The sequence below is a fragment of the Amblyomma maculatum genome, chromosome 1 (genome assembly GCF_055883805.1).
Source record: "Amblyomma maculatum isolate TAMU_Amacu chromosome 1, ASM5588380v1, whole genome shotgun sequence".
Lineage (NCBI taxonomy): Eukaryota > Metazoa > Arthropoda > Arachnida > Ixodida > Ixodidae > Amblyomma > Amblyomma maculatum.
In genome coordinates this window covers 381,117,807-381,138,099 of record NC_139344.1, presented here as the reverse complement: position 1 = coordinate 381,138,099, position 20,293 = coordinate 381,117,807, and the positions used below count along the sequence as shown (strand labels likewise).

At 44.3% G+C, this 20,293-nt stretch overlaps 1 protein-coding gene and 1 long non-coding RNA gene across 3 annotated transcripts in view; one reads left to right on the top strand and one right to left on the bottom strand.

Moving 5' to 3' along the window:
- LOC146208365 (uncharacterized) overlaps nucleotides 1-20,293 on the bottom strand; it is a 590,053-nt gene that overhangs the window by 357,949 nt on the left and 211,811 nt on the right. The gene's annotated exons all lie outside the window — the stretch shown is intronic.
- The window catches only part of LOC146208368 (suppressor of lurcher protein 1-like), a 103,891-nt gene that overhangs the window by 54,141 nt on the left and 29,457 nt on the right, over nucleotides 1-20,293 (top strand). Inside the window, exon 8 of the mRNA XM_084592953.1 lies at nucleotides 6,992-7,178. Within this exon, the coding sequence (XP_084449079.1) occupies nucleotides 6,992-7,178 (187 nt within the window). The remainder of the gene's footprint in view (nucleotides 1-6,991; nucleotides 7,179-20,293) is intronic.

The following is a 20,293-nucleotide window of genomic DNA, read 5'->3' as shown; positions in this document are numbered from 1 at the left end:
CGCCACCTCACACCTCTCAGCTTCCGTTTTATATTTTTGCTTCCAGGCCACTCATACGATCGCTTTGACAAACCTTAGTTCCACAGAACTCTGTTTACATTTTACTGGGGTTTCAGTAAAAATAAATGTAAATACCAGGAACACGCAATCAATCTGGAAATTAAAATAGGCCTCATTCGCTTCGATTTGCAAGTACAATCTTTTTCTGCGGCTCCATTACAACAGTTCTGATAAAGAACTGTAAAATAAACATTGTCTAATGTATTAGTCTGCGTCACTTGCTTTCGTAGTTTTGAGAGGAGCATAAATTTTTTTAGCGTCCATTGATACAATCCGGGTGTACGGTCGACGAACGGTGAACGGGTGGGTATTCGCCCTGTGTGGTCAACGACCTCTTCACTTCTTTGATCTAGAATTTGTGGAGCTCTATGAGATCGATACCAAGCTTTTCCAATCAATAATAACAACAACGGGCGCTTGTAATCATTGTTTACTCCCCTAATGACGTCCGCACACACGCCAGCCTCACTCCTATGCCATTCGATTTCCATTCGGAACGCCAGGTCTCTATCCCCGGCACCCGCACATCCTCTCCGACGCTGCGGTGCTCTCTTAACTTGAATAAGTTACTTTTAAGTTCGTGATAAAGCCTCTGAAAGAAAGCACGCATCCTTAATCGCCCCAAATTTACTGAGAGTCAGCTAAGGCATGACCGCTTTTTGATAACCCCAGTTTTTTTCTCCATTCTGCCAACGTGTGCCACAGAAGTGTGGCACATTCGGTGATAAAAGTTAACTTGAACGATCGTATGCTTCTATAAAGCGTTTTCATATGAATATGTCCTTAAGCACGAAAATTTGCTTTACTACCATAGAAACAAAACTATTATAATAAAATAATTGTTGCCCCGCCGTGGTGGTGCAGTGGTTGCGCTCGACTACTGTGCCCGAGGATGCGGGATCGAATCTCGGCCGTGGAGGCTGCTTTCCGATGGGGACGAAAAACTAGGAGCCCGTGGGCTGCGTGATGTCAGTGCACATTAAAGAAGCCCACGTGGTCTAAATTTCCGGAGCCCTCCACTACGGCGTTTCTCATAGCTTGTGTCGCTTTCGGGACTCTAAACCCCACAAACCAAACTAATAAAATAAAGGAAAAAAAGTAGAAATAAATGCACCCTAATGACGTCATTATCAGCTTCATTGCAGAACAATGGTATCTTTCACTGACATTCAATAACTCCTGGTTACCAGTAGCTGCGGCAGTCTTGTCATCGAAGATTTGCTGATCTCATCCTCCATATCCCTCGAGCCAAAATGGCCGACTGACAAATATACAGTGCACTTGGTTATATCTTACTTGTAGCGCTCTTTAATACACCCCGCTTAAGCGTCGAAATCGAAGCTTTTCGAAGATTGGTCATGGATTGACGAAAAGCTTACTGTCAGTGTCCAAGTGGAGCCCGTAACGGAGCGCTAAATACGAATAAGCGACATTCACATAGTCGCCGGGGCTACTTTTTCAAGCGCGAAGCTCATTAATTAAAAAGTACTAACGCACTGACGCCTCAAGAAGTTTGGCGAAATTAAAACTAGTCATCGTTCTGCAAAGCAGAGCACAGATAGACAGGCGACTAAAGCGTTGCAGTCTAAATATCAAATCAAATCAAATCAAAATTTAATTTTCTTTGCACAAAGTACAAGGATGGAGCAGCCGCAAAAAGCTACTGCTACCAGCAGCTTGACGAGGCGACTGCCCCCACTCACGACAGCATAATATGGAACAATCCACCATGAAAATAACAAAATGAGAGTTACAAATGTACTGTATTGTGAGACAATATATACAGTGCCACACACAAAAAAAGAAAGAATAAGGAAATAAATCTCACTATAAAAATAACGGAGCGTTACAAATATACTGTGTCATACGAGCCAACATATAGTGTTTCACAAGAAGGGAACATGAGAATGGCGGATCAAGAGGAAAATCACGCTGAGTTCATATTTCACATTGTTGGATTATTATACCCCAAGAACAAATGTTTCAAACTTCTTTTAGACATCGTAGTTATATCGATGGACTGATGAGCATAACTGTTGAGGAGAACTGGCAGAGTAAAGGTTAATGACTGTTGGCATAGTTTTTCGGCGGGGTTAGTACATAGAACACATCTGGGCGACGTGTGTTGTTTTTCTGAACAGTTGGCTTCAGTGTGGCGATGTTGTTGTAAAAAAGGTTATTCTTTTTTACAGCTGTGGTGTACGATACGGTAAGACGGTAGTTATAATGTTCACAAACCTTAATAACTGCAAATCGTTTAAAAAGTTCTTCTGTGTGGGAATCATACTTTATGTCAGCTATAATTCTTATTACTTTCTTTTGTAACAACAATAATTTGTTTAAGTTCGTTTTGGTTGTCGTTCCCCATACCAAATGGGCATACGTCATTTGGGGTAGAATTAGAGAATTATAAAGCAGCAGCTTAATCATCTGAGGTAACACATGCCTACATTTGTTTATTGTACCAATAGCTCTGCAAACTTTCTTGTAGGTGCCATGAACATGTTGATCCCAAGTTAGGTTACTGGAAAAATGAACACCCAGAACCTCCGTACTCTCTACAATTTCAATCGGAGTGTTACCAAGCGCTATTTTAGGTGTGGTAACACATTTGTTTTTGGGTCGGAATAGGACTGCCTTAGTTTTTTTCTGTATTTACATACAGTGAATTATCCTTCGTCCATGCTGCAAACAGCCGTAGTGACTCATTACTGACTGTTTCTATGTCTTGGGTTGTTTTTCCTGTAATTAATAAACTTGTATCATCAGCATAACAGATCAAAGAAAAAAAATAAAATGGACGAACTAAACAAATATCTTAAAGAGAAGAAAAAGCACATCGATGGAGTCAGACTTCGTCTAGTAGCTGAGTGACGCGCCCAATTAGGGGGAGTGACGGGCCCAATTATGGGGCGAGCTAACCACGTATGTCGATGCAACAGAATGTGTTTCACTTATACAGGAACAAGGCAAAAAAAAAAAAAAAACTCTCACGTCCTGTTACGCGTAGTTACAGTTGTCTTTTTTTTTTTTTTTTTTTTTACGGCTGTTGCGCAATTCGAAGCTCCTCCGTATCAATATTCCGCTCATGCCTAAGCTTGCGTAAGCTGACGATGAGCATTGATGAGGATCCAGTACTCGAAACAAGAAAAAGATCGAGACAAGTACCTGAAAAAAAAAAAACGCCTTTAAAGTTGCTCGTGAAAGCCGCTTTCAGCGGATTTGCCATGGCCCATGCGCTGCCCGTCTTCGTTCGAATTTCACTTATGCATTGTGCGTCTCCACGGAACATAGACCGTAGACTAAACCTACGCGAGGCTTTTTTTAAAGTCCAACCACCCCTGTTAAAGCGCCGACAGCCCTCTACTCACAGGCTTCTTGCTTGAATGGACCCCTAAAGCCCTCTGCTAGCGTGTGTCTGAATGCACGTTTCTGAGCGGGCTGGTTGCAGATTGGCACTTTCGAAAAAAAGTCGATCTCGGGCGGTGAAAGTGCCTCGCTTGCGAGCCAGACAAGAGTCGCCGGTGGCTGACAGTTCGCGCTCATTTTTCATCGGGTGCTATTGAGGGGGCGCGCTTTTGTTTTATGAATAGCGTGCCTTCGTTAATTAATTATCGAGCCTCTATTCAGCGCTCCCCGTTAATGGCGAAAGGGGGGCCCGGTCTTTCTAGCACGGAACGTCAACTATAAGTAAGGAAACGAGACAAAAAAAAAAAATCTGGGAGAAACTTTGACTTGAGAAGAAACGAGGTTCGCCTCTATGCTAACATGCTCGGTGAAGGTTCACAGAAGCAGCGGGCTCATTCTGTCTGGCCTGTACACCCGCGCGTGGTTTGATACAAAGCAAGGCGTGCTTTAAAGCATTGTTTTAACGCGCTGTACAAACGCAACTTCCGGTCGCGCGTGCATTAGTTGGGCGTTGTGAAAAGACTGAGTGAAGAGGATGGCCTCCTGCTTTTTTCGACTTGAATACGCACTCAAGTTAACCAGATTTGCTCTTATACTAGGTGTTTGCCACTTAAAAGAGAGTGCAACATTTGCATTGTATTGGCTACCCTGCCAAAATAAACATCAAAGCCTGATTTGATTTTGTGCGCGATATAATATAGCGATAAAGATAGCCGACATCAGTGTCTTAAGAATGCTTCACTCGAGAATAGCGTTTAACTGTACAGGCATATATTGTTTCTATTTTAAATCATTAATACTGCCTCTTTATACGACGCGAGTACGTATAAAGTACGTTAACGTGTCTGGTACGTAGTTAGAGAATGTTTGCTTGCTTTGTTTTGGGTTTATAATGGCGGCAAAGCAATCTCTTCGCACCTAAATGAGCTCAAAAGACTGCACCAATTTACAGGATACGCGCCTTCCCATTGTCTCACAGGATAATACGAGGCTGAGTCCGCAAAGTGAAAAAGGTATTGCCTATATTACAGGATTTTTTTGGGGTAGAGAAAAATATAAACTTTAGTTGTGTCTGCAAGGTAAATTGCTTAGCCCGGAATAATAAACGTGGAGAGAAATTCCTTGTGCATACTGTGACAAAAGCAGGCTTAGCTGGTAAGAGACAACTCGAAAAATTATAAGCCTGTTTTTTTTTACGATCGTGCATTTCACCCGAAGAATACCGTCAGCACAGCACGCTCTCATAATACTTCTTTTTTTTTAACGAGAGTTCGCAATAACCGACTATACTTGGGAGGATACACGTTAACCTACGTCGGTCCCACGCTGTCGCAAGCCGCCTTCAAATCAACAGACGGAGCTTACCAGCAAATATGCTATGCCAGCTCCTCTAAGCTACAAGTAACGGTCTCCGGCTTAAACCTAATTGAAATAAAGTGAAAAAAAAAAATTTTTGAGTTCAATCATGGCTGCACCTTCATTGCCCCACAGCGTAAAATTTAGCAGGATATTCCTTAATGCGCAATTCATTATTAATGTGCAGCAGACATCTTCTCGTGGAAAGTGTTAACTACACTGCTATGCGAAACAGAGTATTATTCGGGGCCATCACTTACGCTTGTGAATACGCTCTCTCTTCTTATGGTTCAGAACTCTTCGTATAATGTATATTCTTTCGCAGAGGAAGAGCATAACTTTAAGTTATGGCATGAGGAAGCTAATGTTTGATTTTTCTCTTGGAAAACCACATTGCATAGTTGCTTACGTCACCAGATTTAGAAAGATTAAACCATGGGCTATCTATACTCAGTGGGTCTGGGAGGGATGGTATAGGGAAAATCCTTCGTCTTCAAGCTGGTATCTTTCCTCATTTTGTACCAAGCAAGAAGAGAAAAAGGGAACCTAGAAAAATGGTTTCAGGGCTGAAGAAAAGAACTGAAGGCAAGCGAACACGAAAAAAAGTTGCTGACATGCAGTGGTCATTGTGATCGGCTGCCAATAATTGACTGTTCATTTCCGGCTATTCAGCATGGCATGTGCTAGTTGCGTCGGTCGAGAAATTAGTTTGCGCCCTTGGGCAAGTCTATTGAGAGCGGGAACCGAGGTGAATTTCATCTTTTTATTATTTCCCAGTTTCTTTCTTTTTAAACTGCGGAATGCTTCTAGCTCCTACTCGCGACATGCCCAGGCGACCGTCAGAGAGGAAAATATGGAGGGCCTAAGAATGAACGCGAAGCCGAAGCTCTCGTAAATAGTCCGAAATGACTTCGTAAAAAAACAAACGTTACTACACCAAGGCACTGATCAGGCACTGGCGCAAAGAGAACAACTTCTTTTCAAATACATTTGACCCCTCAAAAGCGGGGTTTTTAGATCTTGCAAGAGGCATAGCAAATTACACCCGTTTGTTTGCCAGCCCGGTTTCAAGCATAAATTTGAACCAACTATTCAGCTACTAATTAGAGCATTACGTTTTCTAACTGGAAGACACTAGCGTTGCTTGTTTTAAATCGCAATCGTAGTCATCTTTCGACTGTTTGTTATTGGCTTTTAAATGTGATGCAATAACAGCGCCCGCGCTGTCGCCGCGCTGTAGAGATAACGCAAGAGGTAGAAATGGCTCCCCATAATTACACGCCTGCCCCCGTGCAGCTACAGCCATAGACAATATTTGAGTGCGTTTAATCCCTCTCTTACATTGTACTTTCAAACAGTCTACAAGCTTCTATTGGAATTGATCAGTTTTTCATTGCGTACTGATGCGCCAAGCACTTGTGAAAGAGGATGGAATCTCGTTGTGATTTTGATCCGAGTGACTTTACTGCGGCTGACGCAGTGCAGATGTAATCAGAGGCCACTAGGAAAGGCGTCCAGCCGTCAGCGCTGCTTTAAGGATGGCTAAAATGAAGATGCAAATGATATATTCTGTGCACATGTTAAGCGAGAAGCTTTTAGAGCTCGTTCGGTCGAAAAGATACAGGTGACGTCGGTACTGCATGTTGTAAATAATCGGGGACTGCGTAAAAAAAATTATGCAATGGTAGTTTGTGATTCAAGTGATTGATTGCTTTATGCTGAACGATGACGAGATAATGAAATAATTATTTGCTAAATAAATAAATAAATGAATAACTTATTATTTCATACGTCAAGAAAATAGAAAAGAAAGAAAAACTGAAAAAAGAGAGGTCCAAGGGTGTCAAAATGATCAAAATAAAAAGGCAATGCATCATAATGCTAATTGAAAAACCTTTAGAGTGTGTAATTGATTAACTTCCTAATTTAAATAATAAAAGACATACTTAATGACTGCTCAGAATGGAAAGGCAGTGTCTGCTGAGGCTGAGTATCCGTGTATACAAAATTAGACAAAGAAACGAAAGCAAAGGAATTTGAAACATTAAAATTAAAAACATCGCCCGCGTGGTGAAAGGCTGTCGCGTCATAACCTTTACGACGTAGCTTAAGTGTCCCAAATTTATTTTCTTATATAAGGATAATTTGATTTCTTTGCATATTTCAGGGTCCGGCTGCGACCAGCTCTTCAGTAGCACGGCGTCCAGAAATGGGACCTTCTCGAGCCCTGGTTACCCGGACGGCTACCCCGCGGACACTCGCTGCACCTACCACTTCAGCGGCGAGGGCATCGAGAGAGCTCAGATAGTTTTCCTCGACTTCGACCTCTACAAGCCGGACGACTCGTACCACACGTGAGTGCATGCGCCATTTCTCAGGGTGACCGGACGCCAGAAATAACACAATACAGCCGATGACACTCAGCGCCGATCTAGGCCAAAGGGTGGAGTACCATCTCGAAACCGCTGCTTCGAACATTCGATAGCCCCACGGTGGGCAACACTCTTGCGAGTCTTAAATGTCCAGACATTAGATAGAAATAGTCTCCTGAAGCTGGATATCCGTGGGACATCTGCAGGATATCGACGGTTGCGTTCCCACCATTTATTGCGGTTATTTGCAGAATTGTAAACATTCCAGACCTCTTCGTATGGTGGGCTCCGGTGCTTTGGGAGTATCGTGTGCGGTCGTGCTAAGGCTTCGACATGCACCACAAATACTTTGGCATAGCGGCATCAGCGCGTCGATAAAGCTAATCTTCCACCTCCCCTCCCCCACCCCTAACCTTCCCTCCACACACACACACACACACACACACACACACACACACACACACACACACACACACACACACACACACACACACACACACACACACACACACACACACACACACACACACACACACACACACACACACACACACACACACACACACACACACACACACACACACACACACACACACACACACACACACACGCACACACACACACACACACACACACACACACGCACGCACACACACACACACACAAAGAGAGAAACGCACAAATCACGCCTGTTTTGTGCGATGCAATTACACTCAAAGGTTTACAGGTGGTCTAAATTATTCTTGAGCCCTCGCTTATGTGTTATTTATACCCTGATTCGCTCCGAGACTAAGTCTCAGCTGCCAACATGTGCCATCCGATGCTCTTCATTTATCTGGATTGAATAAGAGAAGATGCGTGGAATGTGTGTACGAACAGCGGACTGGTGTGCAGCCAAGTCTGAGGAAAAGGCGCCTAGCGCTTTCTTGAACATTCCATTCTCATTTCTTTAAAACAAATCTTGCACGGTGCAATTACGTGGACATTGTCATGCTGTTAATCCGTCCATCTGCCTCGTGTACATACATGCGCGGATAATACAGATGCTCTTCACTACTCCCACCTTTTACTGTTGTTGGGCCACCTGGAGAAATTATGAAGAAAGTACTTAAGGGCTCCTCCTCCCCTGTTTCGCTCCTTTACTTAACAGCAGCTTACTTGCCAGAAAGCAGTAAACGTATCTCACACAATAGAGAAAGATAGACGAGAACTGTATTTTCTGCGACAAAATTTCCTTTTACGTCAGTTTGTTAGTATATATTCAAAAACGGAAGCCAGACAGTTAAGAATATAAGCAATAATATTCAAGAACGGAAACCAGACAGTTAAGAATATAAACATCAAACACACGTCGCTCATCAGCGTAAATCTAAAGCACGTTGAAAATTCGGGTACTAAAGGCGGCCCAAAGTCATCGCGTGATTCGTTACAAGAGACGAATCCAAAAAAAGAAACATATAAGGCCGGAGTACTAGACATTTAGAAAGGTTCGAAACGGCAACATGTGTATTGAAATAAGAGGTTAGGGCGTGCCTTCAATAGCGCTCGGGGACGTCTGACTGTTTTTGGTTTTTCTCGTCTTTTTGCGGTCGGGTCACTCAGAAAAGACGTGATTACATTCTTTTTTTTTTTTTATGTTACCTGCTTGGTGAGCTATCTGCCCTTTTATATTGGGTCGAAGAATATCGGAGCACACAAAATAACGGATCAAAAGAATGCACAAACCTCTCTACCAAATTGTACCAGCTCCTTAGACCCTCCAGACCGCACTGGGTCTGTATAAGAGTGCACCGCTGTACTGCCGTGAGCAAATATTGCGAGAATCTCGTGAAGTTCGCAACAGACGCAAGAAGCAGCTGCCCTATACGCGCTTTCTTTGAATAGTATGGATATTGTCCGGGTGCGGTCCACACGCCAGCGACGCCCTATAAAGGCTCTGAAAACAGCCGCCCAGGGAGTCCATCGGTTGTTTCCTTCCTCGGCTTCTTCCTCTGGGTCAAATCAATTCCGTTCAGCCGGACTCAAGGAAGAGCAAAAAAATAAATAAATACATAGTAAACATAGTCTGTCGAACGAGACAGCTAGTGCACATGCCTGGCGGGTGCCCATGATAGAAGAGCAGTTCCGGATGTCACGGAATGTTTTATTGTTAAGGAAAGCGCTGACCGGAGAGGTTTTATTTGGAGTCAACGACAAGTTCTCGCAGTGCCTATCCGAGGAGGCATCGGGAGGCTATGTTGGCTCCCGGCTCTTCTGCCCGAAGAGCTTTCCGAGAAGACTGCCCAGTGCCACGCACGGAGCGGTCAAGGAGCGTTCAATGTTCCCTCTGCGTCGAAATTGGCAGAAGAAGATAGGGTGTGACATTAAGAAGAGGCGCAATGGAACTATTGATTTTCAGTTGCTCGCGATAGCCAGATGAATCTCAGTGTGTTGCTTGGTTTATCTTTGTCACCGATGTCTCATGAGCGTATAAACGATTTTAAAGTTGAGAGGGAAGTGAATCGGCCACGCCACTAGACGTCGAGCAAATGTTTTTTGACCTAAAGTTGACCGCCCAAGCTAATTTGAGTTTTAGGCGTGGTGACAGTGCTTTATGTTCCAAACAAACAGCATATTTTTGTGTCTGATAACCCAACAGGAAAGGCACCCATTAGCTCCCGCGCTTCTTATACATCAAGTCATGCACATCATATGTTTCAGCAACACCGCCAGCTTTTTCAAAGTTATGAATTTTAAAAAGGAGACACACAAAAAAAAAAAACAACCAATGTCTTTGTTTAACCCTGTTGTATGTCCAAGGGGTAATTAGAAAGCGGGACATGATGGCGTTTGCTGCTCAGGCTTTAGCATTTTACCAGATGCACATGCGGTATCAGGGTTACGCTCGTGCTTATACTGACGGATCCAGTCTACAAAATTAATACACGCCTGCATTTTTGATTCCGCACCTGAATAAGTGACGGTCACGGAAACTGACGCACGCGACAGAATCAACGACTGCTGAGACGTACGCTATTTATTCGACTCTCCAGTTCATCTTATCAGTGCAAAACCCGCGTATGTGTGTAATCTTTAGCGACTTTCAGCCTGCTCTGAAATCTCTTGACAGCGCTACTTGCATGCCTTTAGAAGGCTAGACGTAAATACGAAGCTCTTAAAAATTTTTCCAAGGCTACCTAACGCAGCGGCAGAAGCGGTGGTTAGTCAAGCACACTCCAACGCCGTTACTTGTGACCTTCCATTCTTCTGATCTTCCGCCCCTCTTTGAAGTCCGTGCGTAATGAAATGACCGAAAAGATGTGGTTTGAGCCAAACCATAAAATGTCCGCTCTACACTTCATCAATCTTTTGTTCCGATTTAAAATTCAAATAGCTATCAGCAGAAGTTTAGAAACGCTCTTTCACCGCTTTCGTTCGTGAACGGCTTTCACGAAGCACTTTCTTTCTAGAATTGGCCGCGCGCATAGCTCACCGTGTATGGCCATGAAAGTGAGGATGATTCTCATCTACTATTGGATTGCCAGATGCATGACAACTTCAGGCCGCCATTGCAGAGACACATGATCGCTCTCGACAAAAGGGCTTTACGTCTACAAAAGCTACTAGGCCCATGGGCAACGTGTGCACTGCAGAAGCGAGCATTTCTGGCATTTATGGTTCCACAAACGCCTTCAATCAATCCTTCCTCCCCATCGCCATAGAGGAATGGAACATACTTCCCGAAAGTGTAGTTACCGAGTTTAATTCCTCCAAATTTAGGCAATTACTTTCTGATCATTTCGACCTGCCATATACATCTTGCGGTCCATTATTAGCAATCCGATTTGCGTGTACTGTTGTGTCAACGTCTAACTTTCTATAATTCATCTTTTTGCCACTTTTGTTTACTATAGTTGATTTTACTACATATCGTTATTTTGTTATGCCTTGCTACATGGTTATCTGTATTTTGTGTACAGTGTATCGGTTGCCTTACTTTTCTTCTTCCCTTAACGTTTTTTTTTGTTGTTTTTTTTTATTTGTCAATGTTATGGATTTTTGTATTCTTTTCCATTGTTTTTATGCCAATGTATGACACTTTCTCACCGTTGACTCCCCCCCCCCCCCCTTATGTAATGTCCCTGATAGGGATTTTTAAGGGAATAAATGATGATGATGATGATGATGGTGATGATTATTCCTTGAGGACAGTGGCATGCTTGGAAACTAATAATTGTTTTAGTTCATATGGTCCAGTCAATGTTAAAGCTCTTACTTCTGTCTGAGTGAGTGTATTAATATTGTTGCGAACGAGAAAGAAGCAGGAAGTGGCGCGGACAGCTCCGGTCACGCTAGGCCTGCAGCATTCATTAAAATATCATCGTCACCGGACATCTTCTCTCGTTCTCCTTTTTTTTTTTTTTTTCTGTTCATCGCTTGCGTCCCCGTAACAATATCTTCATTACTTGCCTTTCCTGTGTTTACTCAAATAAGCTTATTATTTTTCCGTTTTACTGTTAGTGGGTACTTCAACAGCGTTTTTATTTACTTCGCTGTGTAACCGCAAAGAAGGTTATTTTATTCTTATCCCCTTGCTTAGTCATACCTGCTATGCATATTGTATTATGTGCCGTTCTGTACAGAGGTACACAATTACACACATCTACACACGCTTAAACAGTTTAATCGCTCATCAGTGTTACTTCTCATGAGGCTTGTTATTTGTTTTATATGCTGCGCACTGTTTGTGTTTGTGCAATGTTATTTAGTGGTGCGTATGAAATGTTATGTTATCGTCAGACTGGGTGGTTTCTATGAGGCAGAAAAAGGAGTTGCGGGAGGCGCTATGTGCCACCAACCTTTTCGTTATTGTTCATGCAAATAAAATAGAGCGCTATCACTCACGAGCGCTCACGAGGCAACCCCAACTCGTTATATGTATAGGCAAACGCCGTCGCATAAGGGAATCAAACATATATAGAGAAAAAGTTGAAACGTAAATTGTTTTCTATAAATTAGAAAACATGGACTCCAAAACGCTCTCCCGAGCTCTTTATATCGAAGGAATCCAGTCGCTCAAGTTCCCTTGAAAACCAACCCTGAATTGCAGAAGATGGTCAATCAGAAACTTTCCTTCGATGGCAATTATTATTTTCGGCAAACTAAACGGAAAAGGCATCAATTTATATATTTTTGTCATAAATTTAACTTGATTATGGTGGAGGTGATGACAATGAAATATGTACTATAGAGGAACAGGGAAAGCAAGCTGCCAACAAAGTATTGTTACGCATCTAACAAACCGGAATCACAAATGGAGGTACGTACACATCGGGGCCTTGATTAGAGAAAGCAGTGAGGTTGCGCCAGGTTCATCAGTCGAGATAGGACCATTCTTGTCGTCCCTGCTAACACGCAACCCAAAGTACACGTCCATCGCAAAGCCCAGGAAAACCAGCGCACAGTCCCAACATACAAGCATAGCGGGCCATACCGGTAAATCACACCGATGGCACAGCTTCCGGTCACGTTTATGAACCGACCGCGCATGCAACTGCGATCCGCATAGAAGCGACGGTGCCTCGTCGATCGCTGCCGCAAGGGAAGAAAGGCCCCGCTCACCCTAGGCAGCAGCTTGCTCCGTAAACAGTGGGGAAACGCATGTGTATACTGGTCCGAGCCCCCGGCACGCTACGCCTCGGGTCTGATCCTCCGGCGCAGGCCAAGGAGGCGACGGGAAGAGAGACAGAGACCAGGTCAACAGAGCTTGACGGTGCGCGGACGACGTCGCTAGAACGAGGCAACGACGCGTGTGCATACGCCTCCTTTCCCCTCTCTCTCCCACATCTTTCCTGTCCTGGGCAAACAAGAAGCGCCGGAGCGCGAGACTGACCATGACAACACGCCGAATCGCCCCGCCTACCCAGGCTGACTGTCGCACCGCTTCACTGTCGTCCAGGAGCCAGTGATGAGGCGTACTTGGTTAAGCCGAAACCTGACACAGCTAAATGAGCTAGGCAATCGGCGCTAGTAAAGTTATACACTGCTGTCTTACAGACGTTGTTCTCTGAAGCACAGCGGTTATCTGTTGTGAATAGTTTGACTTCGGAAAGGGGCAGCGGCTACACTGCTGTTCCCATAACGCACCATTTTCAACCGTTTGACACAATACGTGGCATAATCATAAGAAAGAAAACAGTATGGGGTATGGAAGAACACTGAACAAGGGTAGAGGGAGACCCTCTGTTCACAAGCAAAGCCAACGTTTCGACACGTGCACTTGTCTTTGTCTTTGGGCAACGCGATCATCACTGGCGGGAGTTTAAATACGCTTTTGCTTCTGACAACAGGGAGGTGGAAACTTAAGCGCCGTCTTCAATGACATAAAGCGACGTAGTTAATGCGTCCCATCTGCTGCTTCTCTTGAGACTCGTCGTGTTCACATTCCTATCTCAAAGACCCTACCCAAATTGGAAGCTGCTGCTAATTCGAACATATCACATAACCTTGAGACGTCACACAACTCGACGAGTAATCAGTGTCAGGCCTTTTCAGCTGTGAACTGCCGCCTTCAAGCGGCATGCTCTTCGTTTTAGAGCGTTAAGCACGTTTCTCAAGGTCATATTTTCCGCAATCCGTGGTCACGTGAGCCATAGCTTCAAGCAATTAGGGGACACACTTGAACTCCGCCTTTAAGAATATGAGGCGATAGCGTAGACTATCAGCCCGCATGCAAAGCCTTGGTCTAATCAAGCCGTATGAACGTACCTGAGTGGCAAAGGGTTAGTGTAAATGCAGCGGTCCTGGCAGGGTTATTCTGTTATCCCCCTTCCATTTGCCCGGGTTGGCAGCTCCTACCAAACGTAATGTCCAGCACACCCTACATCCAGGTAGGGTGCGGCCATCTGAGCTGTCAGATACCGTCTGCCAGTGCCATGGTCGTAATTGTTTGCTCACAAGTCCAATGCCGGCGCCGGCTTCTGACGCCGGATTTTTGTTGCACGGGCCCTTCAACGCTCTCGCATTAAAATGGCCATTCAACGTGGCCATCGCATAACAACAACGTATATGTATCACACGCGCAAGGTGACAGATTGCTATGCGCCTACACGACTGTTGCATAGCAGCAATACCGGTATGCTTTCGTTTCGTCATATACGTACATCTGGTGGACATCGCGGTTAGACGCCTTGGTACAACTATCTGTACGCAATGTCTGGGTCCCCCGTTTGGAGCAGAAGTTCGAAGTGCTTTCAAACAATTCGGCGGATTATGGAGCACAAAGTTTCTAGTTGAGTTGGAGCCTAGGCTACGCGGGGGATTCGCACCGACAACCTTTACTCTACAAATCATGTCCCACGCGGATCTTCAAACAGCCTCTGGGGCCGAATCGTTCGTCGCAGGACGTTCTGTTTAGTGTCAATTTGTTTCGCTGCACATATTGTATAACTTTGGCACCCAGCATTCATTTCGAATGTAACGAAGGGTATACCGAATGTAGCTAAGGTGGATGCACATTTGTATACCAGGTAAGACTAAGTTGTTTACAGCATTCGTAAATTATTTCATGCAAAAACGAAGAAAAAAAGCAGATTTACACAGCTAACAATCGATAATCGATCGCTGCCTCAGCAAGGTAACAAGATAGAAAGTTGGGCGCGTTGGTACAGAAACATGATTGAAATAATGCACTTGGTAGGTTATTCAATTCATACCTCGTGCAATGTAAAAATGCTACCGATCTCGCACTTGCGGAGTTCATGAAATTCCGAAAATCAAGCTTCCAAGTCGGACATGCTGCTTAGGTTATGTTCCGCATTATTTGTGCTTCTTATCAATAACAGTGGTTTCTTGCGCGTCTACGCCATTTGCCATATGTTCGGACCATGCCATTTGCTTCTGAACTCACCGTATGACTCGTAATGCGTCCCCGGTGTTGTAAATATAAGAGATTTTAGGGTTCCGCCCCGTCAAATTCGTATTCCTTCAAAACAAGCACAGCTACACTACTCAGAAGCGCATCACTTAGGGTTTAAACTTTTGAGAAAGCTTGTACGCCACTTCTAACCACTCCCAGTCTACAGCAATGTCCCAAAAGGAGAACTCGAAACAGGGTGTCCAATACACTCAAATCATACACAAGGCACAGTTATAAGAAAACGAACACGAGCAGCCATGCAGCTTTCCATGCCAAAGTGTTGAATCCAGCACTTCATACTAGCTGTACCATCTTTTGACGAGTATGAAGTCCAAATGCGTTCAGCTTTTATGAAATCCACAGCCATGCAGCGTTCCATGCCAAAGTGTTGAATCCAGCACTTCTTAGTAGCTGTACCTTCTTTTGCCGAGTATGAAGTCCAAAAGCGTTCAGCTTTTATGAAATCCACAGCCATACAGCGTTTCATGCCAAAGTGTTGAATCCATCCCTTCTTACTAGCTGTACCTTCTATTGTCGAGTATGAAGTCCAAATGCGTTCAGCTTTTATGAAATCCACAGCCATGCAGCTTTCCATGCCAAAGTGTTGAATCCAGCACTTCTTACTAGCTGTACCTTCTTTTGCCGAGTATGAAGTCCAAATGCGTTCAGCTTTTATGAAATCCACAGCCATGCAGCGTTCCATGCCAAAGTGTTGAATCCAGCACTTCTTACTAGCTGTACCTTCTTTTGCCGAGTATGAAGTCCAAATGCGTTCAGCTTTTATGAAATCCACAGCCATGCAGCTTTCCATGCCAAAGTGTTGAATCCAGCACTTCTTACTAGCTGTACCTTCTTTTGCCGAGTATGAAGTCCAAAAGCGTTCAGCTTTCATGAAATCCACAGCCATGCAGCGTTCCATGCCAAAGTGTTGAATCCAGCACTTCTTACTAGCTGTACCTTCTTTTGCCGAGTATGAAGTCCAAATGCGTTCAGCTTTTATGAAATCCACAGCCATGCAGCTTTCCATGCCAAAGTGTTGAATCCAGCACCTCTTACTAGCTGTACCTTCTATTGTCGAGTATGAAGTCCAAATGCGTTCAGCTTTTATGAAATCCACAGCCATGCAGCTTTCCATGCCAAAGTGTTGAATCCAGCACTTCTTACTAGCTGTACCTTCTTTTGCCGAGTATGAAGTCCAAATGCGTTCAGCTTTTATGAAATCCACAGCCCTGCAGCGTTCCATGCCAAAGTGTTCAATCCAGCACTTCTTACTAGCTGTACCTTCTTTTGTCGAGTATGAAGTCCAAATGCATTCAGCTTTTATGAAATCCACAGCCATGCAGCTTTCCATGCCAAAGTGTTGAATCCAGCACCTCTTACTAGCTGTACCTTCTTTTGTCGAGAATGAAGTCCAAATGCGTTCAGCTTTTATGAAATCCACAGCCCTGCAGCGTTCCATGCCAAAGTGTTCAATCCAGCACTTCTTACTAGCTGTACCTTCTTTTGCCGAGTATGAAGTCCAAATGCATTCAGCTTTTATGAAATCCACAGCCATGCAGCTTTCCATGCCAAAGTGTTGAATCCAGCACTTCTTACTAGCTGTACCTTCTTTTGCCGAGTATGAAGTCCAAATGCGTTCAGCTTTTATGAAATCCACAGCCCTGCAGCGTTCCATGCCAAAGTGTTCAATCCAGCACTTCTTACTAGCTGTACCTTCTTTTGTCGAGTATGAAGTCCAAATGCATTCAGTTTTTATGAAATCCACAGCCATGCAGCTTTCCATGCCAAAGTGTTCAATCCAGCACTTCTTACTAGCTGTACCTTCTTTTGCCGAGTATGAAGTCCAAATGCATTCAGCTTTTATGAAATCCACAGCCATGCAGCTTTCCATGCCAAAGTGTTGAATCCAGCACTTCTTACTAGCTGTACCTTCTTTTGCCGAGTATGAAGTCCAAATGCGTTCAGCTTTTATGAAATCCACAGCCATGCAGCTTTCCATGCCAAAGTGTTGAATCCAGCACTTCTTACTAGCTGTACCTTCTTTTGCCGAGTATGAAGTCCAAATGCGTTCAGCTTTTATGAAATCCACAGCCCTGCAGCGTTCCATGCCAAAGTGTTCAATCCAGCACTTCTTACTAGCTGTACCTTCTTTTGTCGAGTATGAAGTCGAAATGCATTCAGCTTTTATGAAATCCACAGCCATGCAGCTTTCCATGCCAAAGTGTTGAATCCAGCACTTCTTACTAGCTGTACCTTCTTTTGCCGAGTATGAAGTCCAAATGCGTTCAGCTTTTATGAAATCCACAGCCCTGCAGCGTTCCATGCCAAAGTGTTCAACCCAGCACTTCTTACTAGCTGTACCTTCTTTTGCCGAGTATGAAGCACTTCTTACTAGCTGTACCTTCTTTTGCCGAGTATGAAGTCCAAATGCGTTCAGCTTTTATGAAATCCACAGCCATGCAGCCCCGCCGGGGTGGTGCAGTGGTAAGACGCCCGACTACTGTGCCGGAGTTCCCGGGATCGAATCCCGGCCTCGGCGGCTGCGTTTCGATGGCGGCGAAACGAAGTGGCGTCCGTGTGCTGTGCGATGTCAGCGCACGTTAAAGATCCCCAGGTGGTCGAAATTACTCCGTAGCCCTCCACTACGGCTCCTCTTTCTCTCTTTCCACTTTCATTCCCACCTTCCTCCCTTCCCTTACGGCGCGGTTCGGGTGTCCACAGAGCAAGTGTGACAGTTACTGCGCCTTTCCCTTCCTGTGAACCAATTAAACTTTATTTAACAGCCATGCAGCGTTCCATGCCAGTGTTGAATCCAGCACTTCTTACTAGCTGTACCTTCTTTTGCCGAGTATGAAGTCCAAATGCGTTCAGCTTTTATGAAATCTACAGCCATGCAGCTTTCCATGCCAAAGTGTTGAATCCAGCACTTCTTACTAGCTGTACCTTCTTTTTCCGAGTATGAAGTCCAAATGCGTTCAGCTTTTATGAAATCCACAGCCATGCAGCGTTCCATGCCAAAGTGTTGAATCCAGCACTTCTTACTAGCTGTACCTTCTTTTGCCGAGTATGAAGTCCAAATGCGTTCAGCTTTTATGAAATCCACAGCCATGCAGCGTTCCATGCCAAAGTGTTGAATCCAGCACTTCTTACTAGCTGTACCTTCTTTTGTCGAGTATGAAGTCCAAATGCGTTCAGCTTTTATGAAATCCACAGCCATGCAGCTTTCCATGCCAAAGTGTTGAATCCAGCACCTCTTACTAGCGTACCTTCTTTTGCCGAGTATGAAGTCCAAATGCGTTCAGCTTTTATGAAATCCACAGCCATGCAGCGTTCCATGCCAAAGTGTTGAATCCAGCACTTCTTACTAGCTGTACCTTCTTTTGTCGAGTATGAAGTCCAAATGCGTTCAGCTTTATGAAATCCAGTTCCTCGGTAGCCGCAATGAAGGAAAACTGACGATTGAATTACGCATCTGTGAGGTCAAGCTAGGAGTCACGGTGGCACTTTTATTCGGCCTGATTAAAGAGAGGCTTTATATGTACGTTATGTGGCCCTCTATATAACATGGCAACTTATGAAGTACACGCTAATGTGTATGCCTGAGTTTACAGAGACACTAATTACGTTATTAGGGGTTAATTAAGTGGCGAAGTGCAAGAATTGGAGGGTTGAATGTACGCGAAGAGGATTCTAAAGAGGGGCCGCTGACAGCCGTCATTTATCCGCGCTGTCGCGTCATACCAATAAAGGCGGAGCTCAAGTGGCCACCAAATTTTTCATCTATTATTGCCGACTTTCGTGACTGTTACAATAAAACGCCCGCGTGCTGCGTGATTTCAGCGCACGTCAAAGGCCTCACGGCGATTAAATTATTTCGCAGCACTCCAATGCGGCGTATCACACAGCCCTAGCCACTTTAGGACATTAAAATGCCACCATTAGTAATGCATAATCACTGTAGCCCAAAATATGAAAGTTGTCACAAATCGAAAAATACAGTATATTTAAATTAGTTGAATAGCAAAAAAAAAAAACGACCAGAGAATAAAAGGAGCTAAGGAAATTTCTCGCAAAGAACATTCCTTCTTTAATACCATTATTCACTGTGTGAATGCCGCAACAAAGCGTGAGTCAAGAATCAGTATATTAGGAAACAAACGTGCTGTGACCTGCACTGCACTGTTCTAAAGTGCGCGTATACCAGTTTTGCTTTTATGGAAGGCTCAAAGACATCCCTGCAACAGCAATATCGTTGTTGTTGTTTTTTTTTGTATTTTGTTTTTACTGAGGCAACAATTCCAGTGATGTTTTGAAAAATACCAATGCGTGCGTGCAATCTTCACAAGCGACACATCTACTCTGCAAAATAACCCGCCCGCACAATATCTCCCCCCCCCCCCCCTTCCCTGCGCTGCCCCTTCACACACACACGCCTCCATCCTGTAAGTACACCCACAGTCTAGAATCACCTGAGAGTATACCCTCCACCTTGAATAAGCGCCACGACGCTTCAAGCCACTGCCGCCATCTTCCACAACTGTTGCACCCTCTGCAGACGTACGCAAGCCTGCTGTGACCACCAAACAGATTTTTCTACGTTACAAAAAGTACTACCCTCAAAATGTTTTGTTCTTATCTAAAGCAGAAGGTAAGCTAACGATTCTAATTCGTCCTCACCATTCGCTGCAGTCAATCTGGAAATAAAAATCATGACGATTTCTGTCACGATTAGTCGAAACAGAAACAACAGTAAGAGCCTATTATTACCAACTTTTTTTTTTCTCTCAGTTTAAGTCAATCTATAGGAGCCCACGCAGCAGCGGCTCGAAGAAGCGACGACGAAATGGAATTCAAAAACCTACTGGAAAAGCCAGCTGCCGTCATTAGCGTTGCCACCAGGCTACATATCCACCTTATCTTCAGCCTTGTGGAAATGTTACCGCAGGTCACTAGCACCCGATTTTACGACCGTACCGTAAAGCTTTAATGTAATTCCATTTGGAACGCACTGAAGGTGAAAACTTTCCGGTGTCGGCGTCTTCGTGAAGCCTTCGGACGATAATGAAACTCCGACTTTGTTGAAAGACAGGAAACAATGAAAGACGGGCTATAAAGTAAGAGTGGCTGTTACAAAATTCCAGTAATAACAAAACACGGCTACAGTATCGTTTGGTGGATTCGAAGGGAAGAAAAGCGTAGC